This window comes from Hoplias malabaricus, chromosome Y (genome assembly GCF_029633855.1).
Source record: "Hoplias malabaricus isolate fHopMal1 chromosome Y, fHopMal1.hap1, whole genome shotgun sequence".
NCBI lineage: Eukaryota > Metazoa > Chordata > Actinopteri > Characiformes > Erythrinidae > Hoplias > Hoplias malabaricus.
This window is the reverse complement of record NC_089820.1, coordinates 6,292,761-6,320,723: the sequence shown is the minus strand read 5'-3', so window position 1 is coordinate 6,320,723 and position 27,963 is coordinate 6,292,761. Positions and strand designations below refer to the sequence as shown.

The following is a 27,963-nucleotide window of genomic DNA, read 5'->3' as shown; positions in this document are numbered from 1 at the left end:
CAAGTGTCATGGCCTATTTTTAGAGTGGACGCGGTCTTCCTTGCTGGGTTAAAACCATGGCCATGGGTAAAGGGCCCGGCTGGTAATGGGCGCCCGTAATTCGCTCCACACGACAGGCGTATTATTTACGATTTTCTCATCATGAAAACCATCCGGAGCGACCATGCATCATGCAAATCAGCTTACTGTCACATTAGCCGGGGAAAGTTTGTCTGACATGTGGATGCGGATGAGCTTTTTTCGGCTAGAGCTGAAACTGTCATTCGCAGCGTAAAAAATGTGAGATTTTCTCTATATAACACATCATTAGTCTAAACTGACATCTCTTACTGAAATAATACACACCAGAGCTGCTTTTCTAAGATATTAATATACAGTAGAGTGGAAATGACACTGCAAGAAGAAACCATGTTTATTGTTGTATTTTAGAAATATGTTCAAAGTGGACTTATATAATTATACTGCACTTAATAGATGGTTGATATATAAGAGAGAAGGGCGGCTCGGTGGTGCAGCAGGAAGTGTCACAGTCATACAGCTTTAGGGACCTTGTGGGTTCAAGTCCTGCTCTGGGTGACTGTCTGTGAGGAGCTTGGTGTGTTCTCCCTGTGTCCACGTGTGTTTCCTCCAGGTGCTCCAGTTTCCTCCCATGGTCCAATTCATAGGTGGATTGGCGAGTCAAAAGTGTCTGTAGGCGTGAGTGTGTGTGAGTGAATGTGTGAGTGTGTATCATGCTGTAAAGTACTCCAGCCCCCTCAGGGTGTGTTCCTGCCTTGCACCCAGCGATTCCGGGTAGGCTCCAGACCCACCGCAACCCTGAACTGCATAAGGGTTACAGACAATGAGTGAATGAATATAAGTGAGAATATATGGTTATATCTACATGACTACATGATTTTAATAAAAATATATTGTTGCTGTCCCATGAAAAATATGTATCTCCCTTTTTTTGGATTTTTAGTTTACTACACCTACTAGTACATTTTTATTTTAAAATCTTTTTACATTGACTTCCTTTTGAAGTTAAGGTATTTTCCTACTTCTGTAAAGTCGATATTTTGGAGATACAGGGGTACCACTTTAAAATAAGACTACCATTATAAAGGTTTTTACAATGATTTAAAAATCTGTTTATTATATGGTTATTATTTAGGTTGTGAACACCTTAAAGGTAATTAATAATCATTTGTAACACAGATAGGACGTGTGACACATTTTCAAGATAAAGAATAAGCTGAGACTTCAGAAGGCGAATTTAGTCATTTCACATGTGAAGGTACACCACATTGTCACTTTATATAAAAAAAAACTCTGGTTGTGGTTAATTTATTAAATGGTTAAACTTATTAAATATTTGCTGAAGCTGACAGACCCTCTAGTGCAGATGGAAATGGGTACACTATTTGGCAAAGAGCAGGTCACTGTTGCCCTTTCTATCTATGAGTTATAACTCATTATTAATGACTATTAATGTATACATTTGAATAGATCTTTATAAGTGTAGTCTTATTCTAAAGAGGGACCAATACAGGTTTTTCATTGGACAGTGACAATATGTAAAATATAATATAATATAATAATAATATATCTTAAGATTATCTTGAGTTTAGCAAATATCGAAAAAAAAATTGACCATAAGTATTCCAGTTATTATGTTTGAGTTTACTATAGGTAGAGATATATTAATATAATAACAACAATAATTATAAAAATAATATTATTAATAATAACAACAAAGTGTTGCAGTCACACAGCTCCAGGGACCTGGAGGTTGCGGGTTCGATTCCCGCTCCGGGTGACTGTCTGTGAGGAGTTGGTGTGTTCTCCCCGTGTCCGCGTGGGTTTCCTCCGGGTGCTCCGGTTTCCTCCCACAGTCCAAAAACACACGTTGGTAGGTGTACTGGTGACTCAAAAGTGTCCGTAGGTGTGAGTGTGTGTGTCTGTGTTGCCCTGTGAAGGACCAGGGTGTATTCCCGCCTTGCGCCCAATGATTCCAGGTAGGCTCTGGACCCAGCACGACCCTGAATTGAATAAGCGGTTACAGATAATGAATTAATGAATGAATGAATGAATAATAACAACAACAATAACAACAACAGCTCTAGTTGTACTATGACTAATAATACGGATATGTTCTTTATCCCTTATACAACACGTGTGCAACATAATAACTGAAAACTAAAAGAAGCCTACAATGATCTAGTGTCATACCCATCATTTTTCCTGTTTAAACTGAGACCACATTCAAGTAAAAGACCAGCTCTCAGTGAACAAGACCATTTCCAGAAAGAAATGTGGCCTACATCGTAACAGCTGTTTCGGTTCCTGAGGACACATTGAGAAAAAGTCTTTCTGAACAGCGTTTGACATGTCTGTGTGTGTGTGTAAAATTGTGACTTGTGGGTGACAAGGCTATTAGAATGACATTGTAACTCATACTAGGCGTTGAGTCTTTGGATTTGTTTTGACAGACAGCATTACTGTGTCTTACCTGTGTCGCCAGAGGAGACAAGACCTGTCAAAACCCCTGAGACGATGATGTGACTGATTCAGCCAGGACATCATCTCTGTTATGTCAGGGTGACCAGTCCATTTTCCCTCTAGTTTTAGGACGAAAAAAATAAACATAATAAATAAATACAAATATGTACAGATTGCATAACAGTTTGTTTTACTTGAATACCATTAGAACTGTTTTCTGTTTGACTTTTGTGTGTTTGTAATTATATTTACCCAATGACCTCTAATTTGTTTTGTTCAGTTTCATTCAAATACTGCATTTTTCAACAGATGTTATCCCATGCTGTTTTCTAGACCATGGAACAGTAACTTCTGAACAGTATCAGAACTCTTTAGAGGAACTAAACCTAACAAGGACCATTAAGAAGAACCACAGAACTGAACCGTGGTTAGGAAGAACACTTCAAATACACAACCACAAAACGTAGGACGTAATACTGAAAGGATCTCTGAGAACATGAACAGTAAATTTTGAGAGGAGCCTCTCAAAAACAAAGGTTCTCCAAGAGCATGAGGAACTATGTGTTCAAGGAGCAAATTCAAAGGAATTACTCCAAAAACTCCAGGGATAAAGATGATAAAGGTCAGTCTCTTGGCCCAGGGATTGTTGAATATACTCCGGATGATGAATGTGTGGATCTTGAGCTAGATGTTGCCTGCTGTTCTCTTGCAATGCTAACACTTCCTTCAGCAAGCCTTCCATTACAGGCTGCAGGGAACGTGCAAAACATGGTTTTAGAGTTAATCTCTCAGAAATAATTTGCTCTCATCACAGCCATGCAGTAAAGCTCATAGCTGCTGATGCTAGCTGAAGAGCTTAGGCAGTTAGTGGAACATCACAGGTGAAGGGAGCAGTGTTGACTGAACAAGATGTGACAGTCATATGCTCCACTGACTCACATTCTCCTTTAGCGATATGCAACAGATTGTGTGTGCACGCATTCAAATGCTCTCTCTCTCTCTCTCTCTTTCTCAATCTCTCTCACACATACACACACACACACACTCCTTTATCCCTGCTGAGCAAGAAGCAGCCGGAGTGCATAGATTTCATGCAAGAATATGAAGAGACCATGCACATAGCAAATGGAATTTCTGGCAAATGCTGAAAGAAAATATTGTAGACTATTTTGGTGATGTCTTTTCTTGTTGTTAAGTATGAACTTGTTGAATATTTATCTGAGAAAGTGGTTGAAAAATAACTGTGGTTCCCACTATAAAAAATGGTCCCACTATATAACATTGTAGTAACATAGTAACAACAAAATGATTATTACAGCATTGCTTACTGAGAAATTCTTAATTTTTAACATGCTTAGTAAAGTGTGATTATGATTAAATACATACACATTCAGCTAAACTACATTTTGTTTATCTTTTACATGTAATAATGTTGTAACAAAGAAAAAAATACTTAATTAATATGTAATTACATGAGTTAAACTGAAATTGATACACATGTACACATATATAACATGCATTAATGAGTTACAGAAATTGGTAATGTGTAACTACACAATTATAAGCAATATTTCATATAAAAGTGAGACCTAAGCTGAACCTACAGATAAATAAATGTAAAGTCATACATAAATAAATATATGTATATACATATATGTTTCAAATTAGTAATAATAATAATTGCACTAGGGTTGGTACCTTCATGGGTGCATCTTTTAGATCTCTGCTCTAAACCATGTGGTTATAAACACAGTTCCTGCATGAGCAGCACACAGCAATCAGTAATGGGAGCTGAATTAAGCAGTGGTTATTATCGCTGCAGTAAACAGTCAATCAAAGTGCTCTCAGAAGCCGTAACCATTTGCATCTATTCACCTCTGACTGCTTAAAAATCATTAGCAATAAAGCAAAACTCATGGCGGCAGAAGTCTTATCTGGCAAGCCGTCTCGAATCATTTGCTCAAATGGGCAACGTGACGTGCTCAAAACCCTTCCAGACATATGCCTCTCAGACGCATGCAGAGACGATGGGTACCTGGCAGCCATTCAAAAGCGTATGCCAAGTAGTCCTTCCGAGAAAGCGTGTGTATTTTTAGAGCAACTTTTCACCATCGCTATTTGCGAGGGAAATGATTTTCAGGTCAGATATCTGTGAGCCTGCTGCTGGAGAGCCAAGCTCCTCCAAAGCTGAGCTCCATCTCCAATTTAGCCCCACTCATCCCCCGGAACCAAGGTCCTCGAGAACATCTTGAGGAAAGTGCCTCAATCTGGGTGCCAACTCATCACTCATCACTTCCCCAGACCCAGTTTTACATCTACTCATGGCATGGTTTAAGCAAGAACATGACTGTTAGGGAAAATTATTATTATCATTATCATTATTATTATTATTATCATTATTATTATTATTATTATTATTATTATTAGTAGTAGTAGTAGTAGTAGTAGTATTTGCATTATCAATTTACCTGCAAATATTACAGATATAAGGATAATATTAAAACAAAAATGCCATGATAAATATTAAACATAATGAAGTGAAATATCTTAAAGCCAAGAACACATAAAGGAACCACGAGCCCCTGTGTTAATGGTTACACTTTATTCTTAATCCCACCAGGACACATCACCAAAAGCAAACACTTTGTTCCAATAATTCTTGGCTCGTCTGCCTTCAGCCAATACTATTCCCAGGAATCATACAATGTGTGTGAAATACAGTGAGCCATTTGTGGATGTAATTTCTAATGTCTACAGAGCATGAAAAATCAATATCTAAGGGGACATCTATGATTGTGGGAAAACACTGTTCTCTGGTTTGTTTATGTTCAGAAGCTCCGCTTCATTTAAGATGGTACCACAGGTTTGAGGGGGGAAAAAACAACATCCATTATCTGTAACCACTTATCCAATTCAGGGTCAAGGTGGGTCCAGAGCCTACCTGGAATCATTGGGCGCAAGGCGGGAATACACCCTGGAGGGGACGCCAGTCCTTACCAAAAAAATCTCATTTTTAACTCGAGTTATTAAGTTTTTTTGGCACTTTTGGTCTGTGTTTACTTTCATGCAGTGAAATTCTGCTGAATTTGGAGACATAAGTAATCAGACAAAGCAAAAATAAATAAATGTTATCCATCGGTGGAGCAGGAAGAGAGCAACATCTTTATTTCGGTTTGTGATTTCAACGTTTGGAGTTCTCTCCACTGTCTAAACAAAATTCCAAATGCCTTTTTTATCTGCTCTGAGGAGAGAGAGAGCAAGGAAGCTTAGCATACTGGACAGGGACACTTTGTTGTTTTAGTGAGACTGGTGATTTGTAGACTGGTGTCAAGCACACAAGCAGACTGGAGAGCTAGCAAATGCTGAGCGAATCATCCTCAGAATTTTATGAAAATGTTTTTTGATTAAACTCATACAGTCCTTCCGAGAAAGCGTGTGTATTTTTAGAGCAACTTTTCATGTCGCCTTTAAACCAAAAACTTATATTAGCCATAACAATGAGCTCTATAAAGTCAGGGAAAAAAACACTCTGTCTTTAAAGGTGACATCCACGATTGTAATCCAAAAGCACATTTTATCAAATTCAAAAGAAGTTTTCTTATCATGTGCTAGCTCTCCAGCCTGTTTGGGTGCTGGAAACAGGACTAATGTGTTTACAGGACTCCAGCATCTGTAAGAAAGTATAAAATAAATAAACAAATAAATAAAAAGTGGCTAGGTCAGACATGCTAGGCTTCCTCTTTCACTGTTCACAGCAGAAAAATGAAAAAGATCTGTCCAAAAGTTGAAAATTATTACAAGAGATGAGGATACTGTTTTATTCCTGCTCCATAGGTGGTTATTATTTACTGTTTTACATAGTTTAGTTGAGAAATTAAATTCAGGAGACTGCTAACTGCATGAAAATAAACACAGAGTGAAAGTGCTACAGAACTAAACAACTTGAGTTGCAAATGAGTTTCTGTGGTAATTCAAACAGTGAATAAAAACTTACAGTCAAGTTAACAGTCATTTTCTTCAAACATACCCTTTCACATTAAAAAATGTGGCGCTTCTGAACATGAACATAAACCTGCAGTTCCCTACAATTTTAGACATTCCTTTTAATTCCTCTTTACAGGTTGTGTGGATTTAGTCCAATAGTGCTGTGAGTGGGTGGGAGCTCGCTTGATATTGATCATAAAACAACCATGAATAATTGTCTGTGTATTGTTAGTGTATTGTTGTCTCTTCACAATTACAGAATAACCTTTTCACCTTATTCCACCATGCCCCATTTCAACAGTTTGTTTCTCCCTCCCTTGTGTTAGACTTTCTGGTAAATTACAAGAAGTACAGACACATGTGTAGAAGGTGTAACCTGTGTTTTGTGTGTTTTAAATGAGGAAAGTAACTGTGGTATTAAAGGTGTACAGTCAGGTTTTTGTGTTAAACAGTGAAATTGAGGAATGAGACCTGTTTGTCAAAAGCTATCTTCACTTCACAGTCACATTTTTAAAGTGGAACTGGAAATTTAAATAAGAGGCTAGCAAATAACACTAATATCAGCCTTGTAAACTGACGCATTCAATGTGGAATTAAAATGCTTGAATATGAAAATGGAGGATAAGAAGCAAATGGCTGCCTACTAAAATTACATTTAAGGGAAAAATCTTGTGTTGTGACTAAGTGAATAACTTCATTCTAAGGACCATGTTGGTTTTGTTGTGGGAGGGAGATCTCAGCACAGATCTCGGAATGGTCAATCCAGCAGTCAAAGCAGCAACTCCAGGTCTCAGTGGAGCAAAGAAGCGCAATGCTTCTAGGGTTAAGGTGGAAATTAAAATTAAATTGAGAAACCAGCAAATAAGCTCATTTTTGTAATACCTCCTGCAGTAAAAATATTGGTAACCCATTCAATATTGCCTCACTGTTTCAGCCAACTTCTTCTGTGTTTTCTCTCAATACAAAGCGATGCCAGTTTCTAACTACATTACTGCAGTACTCTCAACTTTAACACTCACTGAATTTAGAGTGCAGTATACGTGTATTGTTAGTGTGTTTATTATGACTGCAGTTGTAATTTATATCAATGGATTTGTCACACCAGAAGTTCTAACACAAAGTAAACAAAGATGCCCCCTCCTTTGCTGTCATGGAAATTAAGGTGAATTGCACACAGTGCAAACACCCCAAGCTTAGTGGTTAAGCTGGGCATTTGTGCACTGGAGTGTGGTCCAAGAATATATCAATGCTAAAGAGCAAAGTTCACCTGGATGTGGAGCAAAAGACCCCATAAAAGACCACACTGCTCAGGACTCCAACTCTACAAAGAGGTCACACCTCACCAGCTTACAGTTATTTATAGCCACTCTGGCTATAAATCTGTGAATGCATTCTGTAGATAAACATCTATTCTGGACGCATGACTATTAGAGCTAGACCTTCCTTTCAGCCTATAGGTGTTAGTCAGCCCAGAAATGAAAAACACTAGTACAATAATGCTAGTTTCCAGAGATACTCCTGTGGGAGTTCTTTGTGGTGTTGCTTTTTGTGTACAACCGTGGTTTTAAAGTCTAGTCGCACTGACTAAAGGTATATTACATTCTCTTCTGCAGAAGGAGAGGTGAATATCTGTAAGCATTCATTATAGAACAATGCCAAATAAAATAATAAAAACATGCTCTGGAGATGAAATGGGGTGAAATTAACTTTAAATCTATAATTACATAATTATATAGAATATTGTCCAAAGAAAAATATATATTTCCAAAATATTAACTTTACAAGAGTGGAAGTCAATGGAAAAATATGATATTCCAAGTCATTTTTAAGCATTTCTATTGGTCCATTTATCATTACATATTCACACAATGTGAAGGACAGCCGCTGTGTTTAAATGATGTAGAAAAAGTAAAAATCAAAAAATATTTAGTGTTCTGTTCAGCTCCCGATGGCCTAGCAAACGAGACAGCATACTTGGTCGCATCTACTTAGACCTAGAGAAAAGAATGCAGATTTAATTATGATCCCATGAGCATTTTGAGACTAGTTTCCAACCAACAGAATGCAATACTTGCAGAGCTTCTCCTTTAAAGGTACTGAAGTCCCTGAAGTTCCCCTCTGTTGGCCATGCAAGATGCATTTCAAAACCCACTTGACAGTGGAAGCCAAAAATGCCACGCCAACTATAAAATTTACTGCAGAAACCATGCCATGAGTAGATTTAAAATCGGGTCTGGGTGAAAACATCTGTCCTACTTTCAGCGAAGTGAAATTTACCGCCTGCAGGTAGAAAACATATTTTAATATATCATATAAAAATGAAATGGGAAAGGAGGCATTCCATGATGGAGTATGCACCTTCCCACCATGGTGCATCTGCAAAACACCATAACACTCCGCACTCAGATCTGAGTGTAATTATATCTCCTTCACCGTGTGAAATAACAACAGAGGTCTAGGCGGCTGTGAGAAATATGACAGCTATAACATTCCCTGGTGTGTCATCATGCTGAAAGTCATCTTTTGGGTTTTTCGCTTAAGAAAAAAATAAATAAAATGCAGACATACTTGTTCTTTCTGTAGATGTTGTCAAAATAGTCTTGTATTCTGGGTGTCATTGTAACACTTGTGATAAATTTGTCATCTTTTGTGGAGACTGACATACTACAGAGATTCCTGGCAGAAGGTAAACAGGCAGTTGTTTACTGAAATAAAATGAGCAGCTGTTGAAACCATCTTTCAGGCTTTTTTTTATTTGCTGCAGAAAAGCATGGCCTGAATTTGATCCAACTGATTCCTATAAGCATTGTTTATAGAGCACCGCTGATTTGTTTTTATGAAACTAATCATACTTGCATACTCCAGTTAAGAAAAGCAGGCTATTTTCCAGTTGGAAGGTTCGTCCTGCTGTTTGTCCAGCACATTTTGGACCTATCGTTCCATTTTGAACGTGATTTGAAAATATTTCTTTATTGCTGCATAAAGATCAACAAATTTCTATGGAGTTAACATCACTATACAAAGGAAGATCACAGCCAATAGAATGGGAAACTAGAGGAGCTAAACATGAGCCTAAAGATACAGTAACCAAGGGGCTAGAGTGGTAGATCCCACCAAGTATTGGGCTATGGAGCATTGGAATTGTGTTCTTAGAGGAGAGTAGCTCCATCCAAACCCCAAAGAGTTAAAATGTCAAAGCAAATCATTGCTTGCCATCAAATTCTGAAATGCTCTCACATTTAGTCTAAAGCTTCACTGCAGCAAATGAAAGACAAAATACTCATCATTTCAGAAGCAGAAGCCACTAGACCATGCAATGTGGCCCTGCAATGGTATGCACAACCAGAAAAGCTGAGATTTTTTAAGGGTTAATCATAATTCATTATCTCTAATAACCTAATATAAGGTAGATCAGCTACTTTTATTATTTGAGGCATAACAGTAGAGACCCTGCTGGGTTTGCCTGAGGTTTCTGAGAATGCTGGGAGTGTTACATGTAATCTTAATAACAATGGAAAATGAGTGTAGTGATAATCCTAATAAAAATTAGAAAAGGTTTGAACTTCTTACCAAGACAGCTAGGTCTCTCTCTCTCTCTCTCTCTCTCTCTCTCTCTCTCTCTCGCTCTCTCTCTCTCTCTCTCTCTCTCTCTCTCTCTCTCTCTCTCTCTCTCTCTCTCTCTCTCTCTCTCTCTCTCTCTCTCTCTCTATTCCAGTTCTCTTTGATGTTCTGTAAGGATTTAAAGCTTTTTGCATAGGAAAATAGTTTGAGCAGTAAGAGAGGTTTCATTTTTATTGTGTAACTAATAACTCCTATATTGTTGATCACCAGTACACAAAGGTTGGTATTGAGATGTATTCTTAAGACTAGATTTTTCAAATAATATCGACTGTCTTATTATTCTGGTCAGTATAAAGCCCTTTGGATGGGATTAGTTTTACGTGTGGAGCTGGGATAATGTCACCACAGGTTTATGGTGAATATATTAATCTGTACTGTTGTATCATGATATAACTGGGCAGTCCGATGGTGCAGCAGGTAGTGTCGCAGTCACACAGCTCCAGGGACCAGGAGGTTCAGTACTTGACCGATTCATATGATTTGTGCCATACCTTTCATCACTAATGTCTACTCCAGTGTGTCCATTCTTGAAAACCCACAGAAAACACCTATACCATGAGATATGATATAAAACTCCCCCCACATAGAACTAATATTACCTGGTGATATTTTTACTGCTCATTTTACAGTCTGCTCCAGAGTATTACCCTGTGTCCATAGCCACATTTCTAAATTTATCACAGTAACAGTTTTGAATGCATTGCTGTCTGAGGGCTCAAAGGTCTAACACACACAATCAACAGTATTTGAGATTTCTCCATATTCCCTGCTCTTTACCCTCCTGTTTTACAATATTTTCACAGCAAAATTAAAAGACCTAAAATCTCACACAGACATATGGACATTTTTAACCATGTGACAGTTTCCTAAACAGTGTATGGCACAAAATGGTTAGCCGTGACCCTTCTTTACTTGTGAAGCCTGAGCCATTGGTTGTACCCTCCCTGTTTCCAACTTACCAGTTTACTGTGGAATGTTTCTAAATGGTCTAACCTGAATTTTGTCCAAATGTTTCTCTTATTTTGCATATAAGTTTTTGAGATTGTTAATGAGCTGATATTTTCTGTACTAGTAGATCTGGGAGTTGTTTGAACTGTTTATGGACTAATGGGTCTTCTTTATTGAAGTAATATCTCTGATTCTATTGTGCACGAGCATATATCCAGGCTGTTGAACATTTTCTAATATAGTGTAAAAGGGTTAATCTAATATGGAGTCATAAATCGTATTATTTAAAAGCATTTATGGACATTTTCCAGCTCAAGCAATTGCCAATTAGCTGGATATTTGGATATTTCTTAATGTATAATCTGGGGAGTACTTTTGTTTAGAGAAATGTGTTGGATTAGACTCATTGTGTATTGTGTTACATATATATGTAACAATCTATCTCTAATAATACCACCCAAATATGTTGAATATGTGACTGCCGTTATGTAGTAACTACATCAGAAATATTACTCCCATTGCACGAGTGCTTACATGACATTTACTAGTAATAACAATGCCCTAAACTGATTTAAAGTTAATAGGTTTGTGCTGACAAGGTAGCAAATCAATGCACACACATACACACAAAACTTAGGACAGTGTTTTGCTACAGACTTTGACTCATGAGACACATTCACTTCTGCAGTACAGCATAGCGAATGACACACACACACAGACACACACACACACACACAACATAAACCAGTGGATGTTTTTGTGGCAGGTGTACCTTGTGTTGTTTGTTTTTTTTAGTGTGTATGGGTGTGGGTGTGTGTATGTGTGTGTGTGTGTGTGTGTGTGTGTGTGTGTGTATTCCTGTGTGTGTGTGTGGATGGATGGAACAAAAGCTGTAAAAAATGTATGCAAATACATGTCTAAATCGACTGGAAAGTGTTGCCGGGGGTGGGTGCTGTTTTGATTGCTATCAATAAAAACTGTGCAAGTGTAATTACAGCTTAGTTACAGAGTTATGAAGCCACGCAGACCATAATCCAAGAGAGAGAGAGAGAGAGAGAGAGAGAGAGAGAGAGAGAGAGAGAGAGAGATTTACATTAATAATGTTTAGCACAAAAACAGTTGCTCTTTTTGAGGCACTAATGAAGGTTTTGTAATCCTGTCTGAGCGGGGAACCGAACACTCGCCAGGCTATTATATTAACCATTGAAGCTGCACTTTGCTTATATTCTTGGGATTAATTTCGAACAACAGGGCATTTTAAAAATCATTTCAAATGTATTATAAATATATAACTCAGTCCTAAGTGAATATTAGGAATTTGTTATTGCAAGTGATAACTGTAAGGTAAAAATATTATTTTTTTTCTTTGCCACATTAATCTGTCTGTTGCAATCTTGCAAAACAGCCGCAAGCAGCGTAAACATGAAATGTCTACATTCACACAAAGCCCCATTAAACCCAATGTTCTCTCTCCAGCTGGTTGCAATCAGCATTGTTTTGAATGGGATGCCATTGTTGCTTTTGTATCACTCTAGAGCCAGTACAACATTTGAGATTATTTCTTGGCAAATTTGCGTGTGCTTTTGCTCACGGGCCAATTTATTAGAAACACCTGACTAGGCACTGACTGGGCACTTTATTACACACATACTTTATAGCTCTAAAATGTAGAGAAGCTATATTCAGTATACCCTAATTAGCACAGGTCAATTTCTAACCACAGCTGCCCAGATATTATTATGTCACTGATTATAGTCTCTTGAACAAATGTGTTCATAATTATACTATCATTACTATAGTACACTATAATATACCATATTGTAATATGCTATACTATGCTACAGTGAAGGATGTATAAATTAGGACTGGAAACTGATGCCAAAAAATAGCTCAACCTTTTTTATTTAGAATTAATTTAGTCTAAACGATTGATCATCACATTGCATTGGAGATTCCTGTTTGTTATTACTGTATCACTGTGTATCACTGCTTTCTATCACTGTATAAAAGAAGTGTAAGTTTTAGCATCAGTGCTATGATCTGACAAGTTTATAACTATATCAACAACAAGCAAGCCTATATAAATGTGATGATGTTAATATATACATATAAGTGTGTGTGTGTGTTGCAGGGTAGTGAAGAGGGTGATGTGGATAAGAATAAGTGCTGCACGCTGTGTAACATGTCCTTCACCTCAGCTGTAGTGGCTCAGTCTCACTACCAGGGCAAGATCCACGCCAAGAGAATCAAACTACTGCTGGGAGAACAGCCTGCTATCACAGCTAAAGGTAAACATCTACCCTTTAGTTATCCCTGAGTACTACCAGACTAATCCTTACCCTGACCCCAACCTTAACCCTTACCATGTCTTTGCCATAGTATTTAATAGTTTACATTGTGGGGACCAGTATTTTGTCTGTAAAAGTAGAGTCCCCAAAATGTGAGTGAATAAACAGGTTTTGGATGTATTATATATCGTTAGTACACACACATTACACACAGACAATACACAGATACAAGACTGAAGGCTTTTATGATTAATATATTAATCTATTTAAATACTCATACAAATGGCGGATTTGTTTTTGGGTAATTAAAGTTTGCAGATAGGACTGCTGTTCATTCAGGAGATCTGCAGCTTTAAAGTTGGAATGGTATGTTTGAAGGAGCCTACGGTACCTTATTTGTGGTTGAAGTTAAAATTGTGTTTTAGTTTTGTAACACTGTCGGTTTCCATTTTATTTCATGTAGTTTGAATTTGGTATTAATTCCTCCATAAGTAGTGCATCTGAAAAAAGTCAAGGTTACCCATATGTGGTGTAGGAATAGAGCAACGTCCTGATTTTTATTCAAGCTTTTCACTGTTCTGAGCTCACTCAGCTGTCCCAAGGCCTACAGATGCCATTTCTCAGCCACGCCTCAGCCTGCGATTCAGAGAGAAAATACACCTGAGCCAGTTCAGACAGAGACATTTAAAATTTTCCCTATTTACCAAGTCTGGGCTGTGTACAAACACCAGAAATTTTTCCAATATCAGACCAGAGAGCTAGCAAAGGTGAGGAAATATTCTCTGACTTTGATATAAAAAAAATGATACATTAAAAAACAAGAACAAAGAGAAATTAGGCAAGCCTAGTCCTAGTTTAGCCGGACCACCATTAGCCAATTATCCATTGTCACAGGTTTTTCTGGCATTTCAAAAACAGGAAAACCACAAATACATACCCTTGTCATTGGAAGGTCTGGAGAAGATTTGGTGCTTCATATCAATGTCTTCGTTTACAATAACAAAAATTATAACAAACTATAAAAAAAAGATGATCTTGTCAATTGCTGACTGTGTGTGTATGATCATGGAAAGCCTGTTATTTTCTGTTCATACCAACTGAAGCACTATGTTGAGATGACATTAAAGCAACTAATTTACCAAAAATTTATTTCGGTTCAAGGCTCCAGTACAAAAACTGTGCTGCTCACCGCGGTGGATGGAGGACCTACAGCGCTGAAGCCCTTCACCCCTCGTGCCTTCTGCACAGCTTTCAACAATGTAATCAGAGCAAACACTTCAATGAAGGATTTAGGGCTTATGGCAAGAAATGGGACATGGGAAAGCCTGCAGACAGCAAACTCCCAGACATTTTGGCGATTTAGGAATCCCAGCCAGATGCATTCTTTAGGTCCCATAAAGAGGACTGGGAAAGATTGTGTTTTGTCACCGCCACACTGTTCCAAATTAATTCACAAACTAGATTGTGAAATATGGCTGAACTAACAACAGACGGTGTAGTAGCCCCACCTTAATTCTTTCTGTGAAGTATGGCTAAACTAACAGTTCCTATTCGTGGATGCACGTTTCAACATTAGGAGTCAGTCAGTCAGTAAATCAGTAAGTGAAAATGCCTCTTTTAGGCCCGGTAGGCTGCCTAAAAAAAATGCCTCACACTTGGCATTGAGCACGGTGATCTTAGGCTCATATCTCATTTCATGGATTTCTATGGAGACTGTCCAGTACAAGCTGGGTGTGCATAACTGAATATCTGTGTCAGCATTGTGTGAACCTTAAAGTAGCTGAGTTCACTCATTCTAAGGGGTCTCTAGAAACTTTTGGACACACTGTACTCTCTCACACACACACACACACACACACATACACACACAAAACATCTGCTCTCACACTCCTTCCAGTTAACACACGCTGTGCCGTGAGGTGAACAGCAGGTGGCCTCATCAGTAGTGTTCCAAGGCTTCGGAGGTCACTCTGGGAGTGTGTGTTTGGGTTGAAGAGAGTGTGTTGTGGAACTGAATTGTTTGGATTTAATTACATCTCTCTGTCTCTCTCCTGCTGATCTGAGGCTCAGAGCAGCTGCTGTGGACCACCCCTCTCTCACAGTGAAGGGCAGGACTACTAGGCTACCCTTATTGCATCACAAGATGTGCGTCTATATCTGTACTCTCAGGAATGACGTACCCAAAAAGTTCCAGCAATGGTCTCAGTGTCCAATTGGGAAACTTTTTAAGGCATGCTCATATTCAACATCCCTAAGGGAAGTTGCTTTCTGTTACATGCTATCAAGAGTTGGGGTGGATATTTAGAAAAACTTTCAAAATTAAACTGGTACAGAATGTGGCACAATTAGATCCTGAAGATGTTCCCTTGAGAGTACCACCCCAGTGAGAATTTAGTACACTCTTCTTGAAAATGTTGGACTATGTGTGAGCCCATCAGCCCATTATCCATGTGGAAAACTGAGTAAACTAGGGTGACAATATTTAGTTTTTCTTAAAAGAGCAATTTCAAATAACATAACTGTTATTTAACTTTAATACATTAACATCTAGCATTTAACAAGACAACTAACAAATGCCTTTATGGACACATAATATGATTCTTTCCATTCAACATTTGGTCTTTAACAATAATTTAGATTTTGATTTTACATATTACTCTTACTTTTCATGGACTAGCTGGTGCTGCTCTGTCTTTTGTGCTTTGGTGCTGAGAGTAATGAGTGAGATGCTGTATCGCCAATGTTTGTGTGAAGGGCCTGTCCATGACTGACTGGGGTGGTGTATGAGAAGGTGGGACCTAAAAAAGAAATCAATGCACAAACAATAACAAAGTATGGCGACTGCGCACAGCAAAGGTGTAATCCAGGACATTTATGGTGATATTAGAAATCCTGCCCGGATGCTTTATGTAGGTCTAAAAAGAGGACATGTCTGGGAAAAATAGGACACATGGTCGCTTTAAAGGCTAATTTATGCTTCTGCATTGAACCTACGACATAAGCAAAGTGTTGGTCCCACAGAGACACAAAACCTACCCCGTACTCTGTGACATAGCTACACACACACCTCCCCAGATGCAAACCACAAAGACTGATTGGTTGGCAGTTGGGAAATCATGGATCAAGTTGAATGAAGGAAGTCCAGAAATATGAACTCTGCTTCTCCACCCTACAAAGACTGCAGGCAGCAGTAAATTCATGGCAAGAGATTGCCTTAGACATTGGTTTGGACGTCAAGGAAAGAATAAAAATGGGAAAAAATTGGCAGCATTGTATTTGTTTCTAAATTTTTGCTCTGATCCAATTATAGCCTCACACCCTACATCATGGATTTCACAGATTATAAATCTAATACTACTACACCACTGCATTTTGTATTACATAATGTATAAGAAGATGTTTGAAACTCTGCAAAAGGCACAAGCCACAGCATAGGGTTTAGCATATATCGGCCTTAAGCAATCATTCTAGCGATGTCAACAAAGCCAAGGCCTATTCAGTATTGATATTGGAAATGAAAAAAGCAGTGGTCCATTGTTATAATGAATTTAGGATTCATATCAACTTCACAACAAGGTACAAACGGTAACATAAACACACAGTTCAGCAAGGAAACTGAGGCTAGTCAGCAGTTGCTAATTATTAGCTGCCTCGCTTTGCTATTTGAACAGGTCCATTTTGTTGTCAGGTTCAGCTGCTCAAAGCCTCTGTATTATGGGCTGAATAATTACACTCATCTCCCTTCAAACAAGGCAGTGTGTGGGTCAATAAAGAGCCACTGAGTGTGTGTGGATCAGCAATGAACTGTGTCTATTAAAGGCTTTCAAGCAGAAAACACGTCAAGGATCGATATACATTCTTGCTTTTCTAACAGGGATTACTAACAGTATGTACAAATAGGCTAATGTCACTATTGTCACTATTATCAAAGTTTCAAGCATTCAGTTCAGATTCTGATACCCCAAACAATGGAAAAGCTCACTTGGATGTGTAAGATATCAGACAGAACACAACATTGAGTGGTTCATACTTAGGCCCATTTGTTTACCCTTTGTTTGCAACCAACTTACAAAACAAAATAGTATGCTTTAGTTAGCGTTAAAATAAGCCACGATTAGTTTTCAGGAGTTTGCCTTAAGTTTAAAATTTAAATATGAATGTGTGTGTGTGTGTGTGTGTGAGAGAGAGCGAGAGAGTCAGAGAGAGAAGAAACAGAGGAAGTGAGAATGGAGGCATGCAAGGGTGTGTGTTGGTTCTGGTTGGTTCAAGACAAGGGTCATCTGTACAAGCCGCACTGGGTCATTCTTTCACTGCACATCAGTGTCCACTGCTTGCAGGCGTACAGGGCAAATCGACCCAAAAGCTCAGTGTGTGTGTGTGTGTGTGTGTATGTGTGTGTTGTTCACAGCTACAGAAAGTGGAGAGAGTGGATATAAGGGCAGCTCAAAAGAGGCAGTCAGTCGGAAGCTTTTAAAAACACTACACTATGTCGATCTATTTGTGTGTTTGCGTGTGCCTGTGTATGTGTGTGTGAGTGAAAAAGAAAGAGAGAGAGAGAGAGAGAGAGAGAGAGAGAGAGAGAGAGTATGTCTAGAATATATTTACAGCTTGAAAATTAATATCTTGTAAGAAATGCATATACACAAATCAGTCTTACCCTTAAAATTGCAGACCTACCCCCCCCCCCCCCACACACACACACACACACACACATATGTATACTACAATTAAACACTGTAATCCACCTGTTTCTCTGAACTCAGAGTGGATCAGCCACTCTTAAAGTGAGTGCCAATTGAGTCTTTAAACACTACCTCGTTTGCTCCTGTATGGTCTGATAAAATGGAGCTGGTGAATGGACAATGAGTGTAGATACAAAACCCTCGAATAAATATAGAATTCCAAATGAAAACCTTTACAGAATGAATGAAAGAAAGAGGCAAAAAGAGAACGGCAGGTTGAAAAGAGAATGATCAAGGTGTCCTAAAGAAAGCTTGAGATAGAGGCTTTCCTCAGACACCAATAACAGAGGAAAAGCCAGAGGCAGTGGATCCTTCTGCGGCTTGCCTCAAACCTGATTTCCTCTCAATGGGACTCCACTGTATTGAAGCTGGAGAAGCACTGACTGTTCCAATTACGTCTCGGAGCTGATGCCTTTGCCCATGGTGTATTCCGACACATGCGGCCTTCCTATAGAGCACACTCCCTCGCTTTACCCCTGTGACCTTGGTACACTTTCAAAGGCCATTTTCCTGCTTGCTGAGTGTCCCTGCTATGTTGAAAGTGATTTTTCACTCAAACATGTCCAGCTGAGAGGGGTCTTGTGGTCAGAAACCAGGAATATTTGAAGGACTAGTGCAGCCCTGGCCCTTGATAGTATTAGGGTTTTTAGTGGGTATTTTTCAGTTAAGCGTAATAATAATAGTGAGTTTAATTTATAGAGTGTCAAACTCAGAATGATGCAATTACAAATTAACAGTAGCAGCAGCAATATAAACTTTTATAGTTCTCTAGCTGGCAGCTAAAAAATCATCCTGTCAGGTTCTGTACATCCACCACTGTGTTGAAATAATCAACCAACGGTTATAAATTAGAATTAGAATCACTTTATTGGCCACTGTGCTTTCACACATTCTCCACATTTAACCCAATCCGTGCAGTGAAACACATGTACACACACACTAGTAAACACTAAGGGGTAGTAAGCATGGCGCCCAGGGAGCAGTTGGGGATTATGTGCCTTGCTCAAGGGCTCTGGGGACTGAACAAGCAACCTTCCTGTTACAAGCCCAGTTCCCTAACCACCAGGCCACAGCTGCCCCACTGAACTACAATTCAGTCAATTGTACTACCATGCTGAGAATGACCCAAGCTGGAGTCACAAACTCTCAGAAAACGTCTCGCTATTACACACAATACATCACGCCCTCTGCATGCAACGCTGGAAACACAGAGGAGCACATTCAGCGAAAGACTGATACAGCTGTGCTGTGCTAAACAACATCTTTCCAAACCACTGCAATAAAACTCTACACTGATTCTCCTTACTGCAGAGACACTACTGATCTGCTGCAGAAAAACTGTACAGCTCCCTGTTTACCAGGTATTAATATACTGTTTTTTGTTGTGTTTTTACTGAACTTGCTACTGTGTAAAAATACTGTCACCTGATTAATGTAGCTCTTGGTAATAATGAATCTACAGTTTATTACATCATCCCTTTCAGTATAATACCTACTGATACTGCTCATGAAACTGCTACAGGTCGTGTCACTACAACCCAGTTTCAGGGTCCTGGGGTTGTGGGTTGCCCATGGGTTCATTTATCTCCAGGTGCACTGACACCCTCCCACAGTCCAAAGACATATGTTGGCATGTGGCTTTGCAAAGATGTCTGTAGGTAGCACGGTGGCTTGGTGGTTAGCACGTTCGCCTCCCAGCGCTGGGATCTTGGGTTCAAGTCCCATCTGGGTGGAGTTTCCATGTTCTCCCCGTGTCTGCGTGGGTTTCCTCCGGGGGCTCCGGTTTCCTCCCACAGTCCAAAAACATGGAGGGTAGGTGAATTGGCTTCTCTAATAACTGTCCTGGTGTGTGAATGAATGTCTGTATGTGTGAGCCCAGATAAGGATTGGCGCTCTGTCCTGGGTTAAACCCTAGTGCCCGATGCAGTCCTCCAGGTGGACGGTCGTTTCTGGTTGAGAGTACGCTGTGCGCGTTTGGCTGCCGCTTCTCGCCAGTGTGTGTGTGTGAATTGAGCGTTCTGAGCAGTGTAGATTGTAAAGCGTCCTTGGGTGTCTAGAAAGGCGCTATATAAGTGTAACGATAATAATAATAATAATAATAAAGTAGGTATGTGTGAGTGTGTGATGCCCCTTACAGAATGTTCCTGCTTTGTGCCCTGTGATTTTGGGTAAGACCTGCACCCACTGTCACCCTAATTATGATGAAGCAGTTACAGAAAATTAATGAATGCATGGATGAATGAATGAATGAATCTTAAAAAAATCATTAGTACATACACAATGAATAGGAGTGCTGCGGATATTTGTCACACTTCTATGCGAAGACAAGTTATGATTAATTGATGTTTCACAGGCACTAAATGTATGCTCCCATCCACTGTGGCACAGTTTTCTGAAAATCAACAAATATGTGTGTTAGATAATAGAAGGTAAATTACAGGAAGAGTGCTGTAGACACTTGTGGGAGGTTGTTTTACCTCTGCTCTGACCTTTTTTTGGATTAGGGATATAAGTTAGAGTTAGGATAGGATTATGTTTAAAGTGGTTTTGGTTATGGTTAGTGTTAATTATATGGTTAAGGTTAGTGTAGTGATGTTGACTGATTAAAAAAACAACAACTAATTAATCACATAGTTTGCAGCAATAAATCATGATTAATGGTATTGTCCTTCTTAACCCAGTGCTTTCATTATTACATATATTTAAATGTAAGATAAAATAATCCGTGTAAGATAAACATAATGGAATTAAATTTATATTAGTTGTACCTATCGATGAAAAGTGTAATAAAAAAAAGTTAAAATGCTTTGGAGGGAGATAAATGTATAGTGTGATATGCATGACAAACTGGCTACAGAGAACTGTTCTTTTATACTTTAATTTCTTAGTATAGTTTTGATGATATTTTTTAATTAAATAATCTTAATTTGCTGAGCAAAATGTTTCACGGAGAGCTGTAGAATAAGGCTCAGAAGTTTTAATAGAGAAAATTAACGCTACTGCTCAGCTCAGGCTCAAAAGGAAAGAGTGTATTATGGCAGGCAGTTGTGACCAAATTTGGTCAAATGATTAATTAGCATAAAAAATAATAATATTAATGCATTAATTGACCATGTATTGGGTTAACCTTTGTTAATACATTCATTTTGACAGAATTGTAATTTTGGCAATGTGTTAGGTGGTGTTATGTTTGTGATTAGGGTTGGGGTTAGGGTTATGTTTAGCATTAGACTAAGGTTAGGGTTAGGATTTTTTCTTATAGGATCTGCATTACAACGTGTACAATCTTAATGGAAGGTTTACATTGCGTTCACGTTGTGCAAATCCAAGGAATGTTCCAAACTGGTATCAAGGTGAAAATGTACATTTTGTGTACAAATATAATGTAAATATCTGGCAACTTCGAATGAAAAATCTGCCTTTTAAATTTCTCTAAACCTAGCCATAAACCTAAACATAAATCTTACTACAATATGTCCTCAGTGTGCAAATGGCAGTGTTTGAGAATGGTCTTTTAGGAGTATACCAGTATTTCCAAAATTGTAACTTAGGAGAAAGAATAAGCCTTGTAATGTCAATGTCAAAAGATTTTATTCCAAGTAATTTCAAAGCAATTTTATTGGTTGATTTATAATGAAACTTTCACACAATGTGAAGGAAACTGCTGGGTTCAAATGATGTAGTAAACTAAAAACCCACAAAAATGGAGATGTTTTTCTTTGGACAGTGACAATAGTTACATTGTATATGTGATACCAAGGCAGCAGGTAGTGTCGCAGTCACACAGCTCCAGGGGCCTGGAGGTTGCGGGTTCGATTCCTGCTCCAGGTGACTGTCTGTGAGGAGTTGGTGTGTTGTTCACATGGGTTTCCTCCGGGTGCTCCGGTTTCCTCCCACAGTCCAAAAACACACGTTGGTAGGTGTACTGGTGACTCAAAACTGTCCGTAAGTGTGAGTGAATGTGTGTGTGTGTGTGTTGCCCTGTGAAGGACTGGCGCCCCCTCCAATGATTCCAGGTAGGCTCTGGACCCAACGTGACCCTGAACTGGATAAGCGGTTACAGATAATGAATGAATAAATGTGATGCCAAGTTAGAATGGTCTGTTGTACAAATTCATCTTGAGACTAGTCAAGTGTCATAATAAGGTTGTGTCTTGACATTTTAAAGAGTTTAAGCAGGCATTGTTTGAGTCCAAATTTTCAGAACTGACCCGGATTGTATATCTGACTATTTCTGCTCCTGTATATTCTGGGTTAATACATCAAACTTATCAGTTAATAATTAACAAGTCCTGCCTCAGAAAAACATGGATTTCTATGTTTATGGTTTACCGCGTCCCTGAAATGGAAAAGCAGAAAAGAAGAAGATGATGATGATGATGTTTATGAGTTTTATAGTTTTTATACAAAAAATAAACCAACTGTATTGGAAACACTCCAAGATCAGATTTGGATACTTAATTAGTTGGAGAATAAAATCAAAAACTTGTGCTTGGTATGTTTTTAAAGAAAATAAGTGTGCTGCTTTGTTCTATTGGCTAAAAGTCTTCAACGACAAAAGCAAGTGAGGCTAGTGGCCAAGGTGGCATATGGTCACTCATGAAGGGAACAGTTGTCAGCCTGAGATGATCAGAGGTTAAGTGCCTTGCTCAAGGTCTCTCAATGTTATAAGTTGGGATTGAGCCTGTAACCTTTCAGGTTTTTTTATTTATTTATTTTTATTTGGAGATAAAATGGAGGCCAACTTGTTTTAAGGCTGGGAAGACTACAAGCACCCACAGATGCTTTCCTTGGCTTTACATTCCTATCACAAGTTCCACAGTTTAGCACTCATTAATCAGGTTTCTCAATGGCCTGTCTGGGCCCATATGGTCAAGCAGAGCAATGCAATACATCACTGTTCGGCTGCTTTACATGACTTTGTGGCTGGAGATGCCCAGAACAAGGCCCAGAGTGCACCAAATTAGCTCAGCATGGTGATAATGACCAAAGCCATTAGATATTTTACCCAAATGTGGATGAAGGGAAGAGGGAGGACATTGATATACTGTAGATTTTATTTTCTTTGCTTTTTTGTTGTTATGAAAACCATTGCTACTAGGTTAAGTGGCCAGGTTAATTGATGCTATTAATTAGTTATGAATTTGTGTGCTTAAAAAACACACTGACTTATTCTTTATTTTAAAAATAATTTACCTTATTCTGCCTATTATCAAAACAGCATATTATGTTGGATGACATTGTTGGAGACACAGTGTATCGCTTAAAAATGTTTACTATGTTAAATTAAATAAGATTAAATATGGCAACAAAAAAAACAAAAAACTTCTCGCTCCTGGGCTCTAGAACTGATCTGAGCTGTGGCTCATTCTCATTTAAAGGAACAGGCGCATAAATTGGTCATTCTAAACGTGGCTGTTGGACGGTGGGGGAACACTTCTGTGGTGTTTGATTCTTATTTTGACCAGAGCATGTAGCAGAAATTTAATTTAGACCTCAGAGAAACTTGCTACTTGCTATTCATGGGGTAGAATAAGTCTTTTTTCAAGTTTTACTTAAAAGATAAGTTTTGTTTTGGGTTTATTAAGTTTGACTATCCCTTTTTGTATCATGGGGTCTTGAACATTAATTTTACTCGTTAGACAGCAAAGTTCACTTCAGTTGAGCCTGTTTCAGGTTAGCTTAACCTGCTCCCAGTTGATTCAGTCATGCTCACGATGCCTACAAACACAGCAGTGAACTGCACCAGGAGAAGTGTTGATTAATCTTTCTCATTTATTGCACTCTCTTGTTACTTCTTTCTCTTTCTGTCTTCATTTTATTCCTCTTTTTGTCATTCTTTCCTCCATTTCTCTTGGTTATATCCGGCACTATATGTTTCCTGTCGCTGAATGATGCCGTCGTTAGCTATGCCATCTGTGTCTGAAGGTGCAAGATGAGTTCCCCTCTGAGACAGAGCATCAATCTCTGAGACACAACGCAAAGAACCAGAGACACAGAATCCTCATTGAACGTAATAAGAAAATGATTCTTCAAGGGTTTAAGACAAAAGTTTTTATATGGAACCCAATTCTTCAAGGTAAATTTGAGTGCATAAAGGCTTCCCATGCTGGTTGAGTAGGTCTTCTCTAAAATGAAAAAGCTTTTAAGACATTTTAGGCCACCAAGTGACCACCATTTTTGACGTAATCTAATTTTCTCTATTACTAAGGTGGCATTATTAATGTGCATTACTTGAATGTTATAAATATAGGAATATTATTTATCTGATTAAACCAAACAATTATAAAACCCTACCATGCTAAACCTCACTCAGAAAAACAACAACAATAAAAATGCCTTCTACATTATGATATTAGACAACGTAACCCACAGAAAACTATGTTTCTTCTCTGGTTTATTTCATTCTGCCAAGTGTGAACATGCACGTGCCATGACTCCACTATCAACAGATCTACACCAGGAAAAGCATTTCCATGCTGCCAGCAGAGTGGCCACTAAGTGGCCTGAAGAACCTGGTTCAAAACCTTTGTTAATATTGCTGCGTATAGATTCTATTCTAGTCAAAAGCCCTATCCAGACGGGTTCTGTGGTAGTCTTTTTCAGGGAGTCTTCTATAGTTTTATTTCCACCCAAACTGACAATGTGGGTGTTTTCCCCAACATTCTTGGAGAAAATTATAGGTTGAATTACCTAATGTTTTCCACTGAACTCAGAACTCATTTTATAATTTTCATTCTCTGCATGCAAATCTCTGCATTTTAGCAGATAGCCCCTTGCATTGCGTTAAATATAAATTTGGGCACTGCTGTGCACCATATTTAGCCTCTGAGTTCACACTTTCCTATTATTATATTATTATATATTATTATTTCCTAATATTTTCAGAATAGTTAAACTTTATGGAGATTGAAGCGTTACTGAATCAGTAACTTGGTGTAGGTGTTAAAAGTGAAATCAGAAAATGAATATATAAATTTATAAATATACACAGTAAATTCACCACTGTTAAATTATTAACACTATTAGTGTTAACACTGAAAGTGTTAAATTATTACACTAACAATGTTAATTTAACTCTAATGGTGTTGATTTAACACTGGTGAATTTACTGTGTATAAAAAAGAAAAGGAAGATCACTCAGGCACGATTATAATGACAGGTATAAAGCAGATTTTTTATATTCATATAATGTAATTCAAGAACTAGAACCTCGCTCGTAATTAGTGACAATGTGATATAATTTGGAAACTAGAAACTCACTTGTACTCTAGTTTTTCGTTGCTGTCCATATGAGAGAGGTTTATTACACAGGAGGCAATAGTGAATTTTCATCACGGCAGTATTGTATTGTATTGTATGTATTTATGTTAGCTACTGATTAGTTTTGTCACTCTTGCTCACCACAAAGGTATTTGATTGTGCTCCGTCACGCTAGAGAACAGTTCCAATGCCACACAGGCCCAAGCTTCGAGGCTATTTTTCCTCTCTAGTCCACACTTGACACAGCATATGACCTTAGTCTCATGTGCAGCTGCGACCTCATTTCATTTCATGCCTATCTGTGGAGATTATACCACGTCTGTGTACACAATGGATACACAATAAAATGGCTGAATTCACAACTTATAAAGGGTGTCTAAAAAGGTTTGGATAGAGTATATATAAGAACATTCTGTTTACAAGCCATTCAGCGCACTATCCCAGTTTCTCTACACCATAGGCCCTAAAGGCACACTTTTCTTGCATTCATTGGCATTCATATTTGAACAGGAGGTTAAAATGTTGTTGATATATATCTACTCTTTTTTTTTGCCATTGGAAGCCTATCAAGCCTTGCCAGCTCTGGGAATGTAATATTTCCCAAAGCTTTGGTCAGAGCGTGGCAGCTTTCAAAGGCCAGGCTTACATGTTCAAAGTACGGTGCATGTCTCTAATGCCTACTCCAAAGGGAGATCAATCCCAACTGCCTAGAGGCAGCCACTATCGATTCCTGCATAATGCACATTAGTGAGGCGGCTGAGAGTAGTCCCTGACCCCCAGCCTCTGCACTGCTCTCTAGAGACCCGGTAGTTTCAGCTCCACATCAGCCGCTAACCCAAAAACATCCTGTACTGATCTAAGCCCCCCTCCGTACCTTTCGCCCCTGTGGAGCACTGTACTTTAATGACCCCATAAGTGCATTCATACATCTTTGCAAATTACTATTGGATATGGCTCGCAATAAATTCAGCTCACTCTGGAGTGTTTATCAATATTGGATTAAGCACCACCCCTCTGGGGTGGGGGGTGGGGGGGTGGCACTAACAACATTTGCATCCAGTGTGTGATGTAGATTATCTGTGGCCTGTATTGCCTCAGCTGGACTTTTGGGATACACTGGATTCTGGTGGTGTTTCTCACAAAACAGAAAGTGGAAAAACTCAAGCTCAATTTTCACAGTCTCATCCCCATCATTTAAAGGAACAGTAGGTAGTATTTTTACCCTAATGTTACAGCTTCAGAATTATTTTAATACTTCACTGACCCGTAATAGGGAGAATAAAGCATCTGCTCTTACTACTCTGGGCTTAGCACTGCAGAAACTGTGCTATGTAACTTGTAGAGCAGGGTAGGAAACCACCACACATCCCACCCATCCCTCCAGTGAAAATCAAGCATTATGTATTCATAACATACCCATGTTGCATTCATTTTGTGCTAGAAGATATCCTGGGTAAAATAGGCAGACAATATCATGGCTGAATATTCCTGCTTGTATTCCTGCTTGATAACAATGTCAGTCTCAAAAACATGGATTCAAACAGCCTGGGTTTCTTACTTCACAAACGTAATTGACCAATCCCAACAACTTTGAGCTGCAGGCAAGTGGTGAAGGGTAGAGATCGAGATGGGGAATTAATTGCATATTCATAGATGTGTATAGTTACTACTAAGCCACTTTTAAAGATTTAGGATAATTATTCTTGATAATGTCTTCTAAATACACCATTTTGTTGAACAGATTTCAAATAATATTTGAAGAGTTTAAAGAAAAGAGAAAAGCCAAGAACCCACACCAGCAGGAGCTTACAAATGCAGCCTCAACTTTTAAAAGAATAGCTAATATTTTCAAACCAAAGGGTCACTCAGTATGGGTTTTCATTAAATGAATGAATGCTTAAAGGAATCACAGAGGCTCAAGACAAAACAGAAAGTAGGTCTAATATTCCCACTGTTTTTGCCAGGAACACTTTGCCCTTATTGTTTTCAGATATCTCCCAGGCCTCTTTAGTAGTTATATTAAACTCTAGCTTTGTCACAGAATAAATATTGTTAGCCTCTCAGATAAAGAACAAGCAGAATGGACTGCTAGTTCCAAAAAAGAGAGCATCGTCTCAGACAGAGAACTTGTGAGACTCTGAAAATTCTTTGATTCTCTTCTGTTTGATGCAGCAAGTAGATCAAGTCCTTTTTCATTTTGTTATTAGACACAGATAAGAGATGGGGTGCAGAAACCATTTTCACTTAGCAGTCCCTGCTGTTTTTGTGAGCTAAAGCTTCAGTTCTATGCTGGGAAATCTGGGAAATATGCCTATTATACATGACATATGCTAAATTTGTATATATTTCATTGTGGCATCTAGATTGATTGATGGTTCTTGGTTATAGGAAGGGCTTGCCGCAGTAGGGCTAATGTCTTACATGACAAAACATGTAGCCACAGCCTGTAACTCCCAGTGATAAACCAGGGTTTATGATAAATACAGGTTCCAGGCCAGGATTTTAAAAGTCTGACCAGTCTGTATGACCATATACCTGGTAAGTCAGGTACATGGTATACAGGTAGGTTAAAAAAGTGTACAGGTAGCAGTTGCAGCTATACCATAATGGCTGGCCATTTTACAATATTGCAGTCT

The 27,963-nt window shown here is 38.6% G+C and overlaps 1 protein-coding gene across 1 annotated transcript in view; it reads left to right on the top strand.

Annotated features, from left to right (window-relative positions):
* LOC136679576 (zinc finger matrin-type protein 4-like) overlaps nucleotides 1-27,963 on the top strand; it is a 144,311-nt gene that overhangs the window by 69,506 nt on the left and 46,842 nt on the right. The window contains exon 4 of the mRNA XM_066658186.1: nucleotides 13,166-13,322. Coding sequence (XP_066514283.1) covers nucleotides 13,166-13,322 — 157 coding nt within the window. The remainder of the gene's footprint in view (nucleotides 1-13,165; nucleotides 13,323-27,963) is intronic.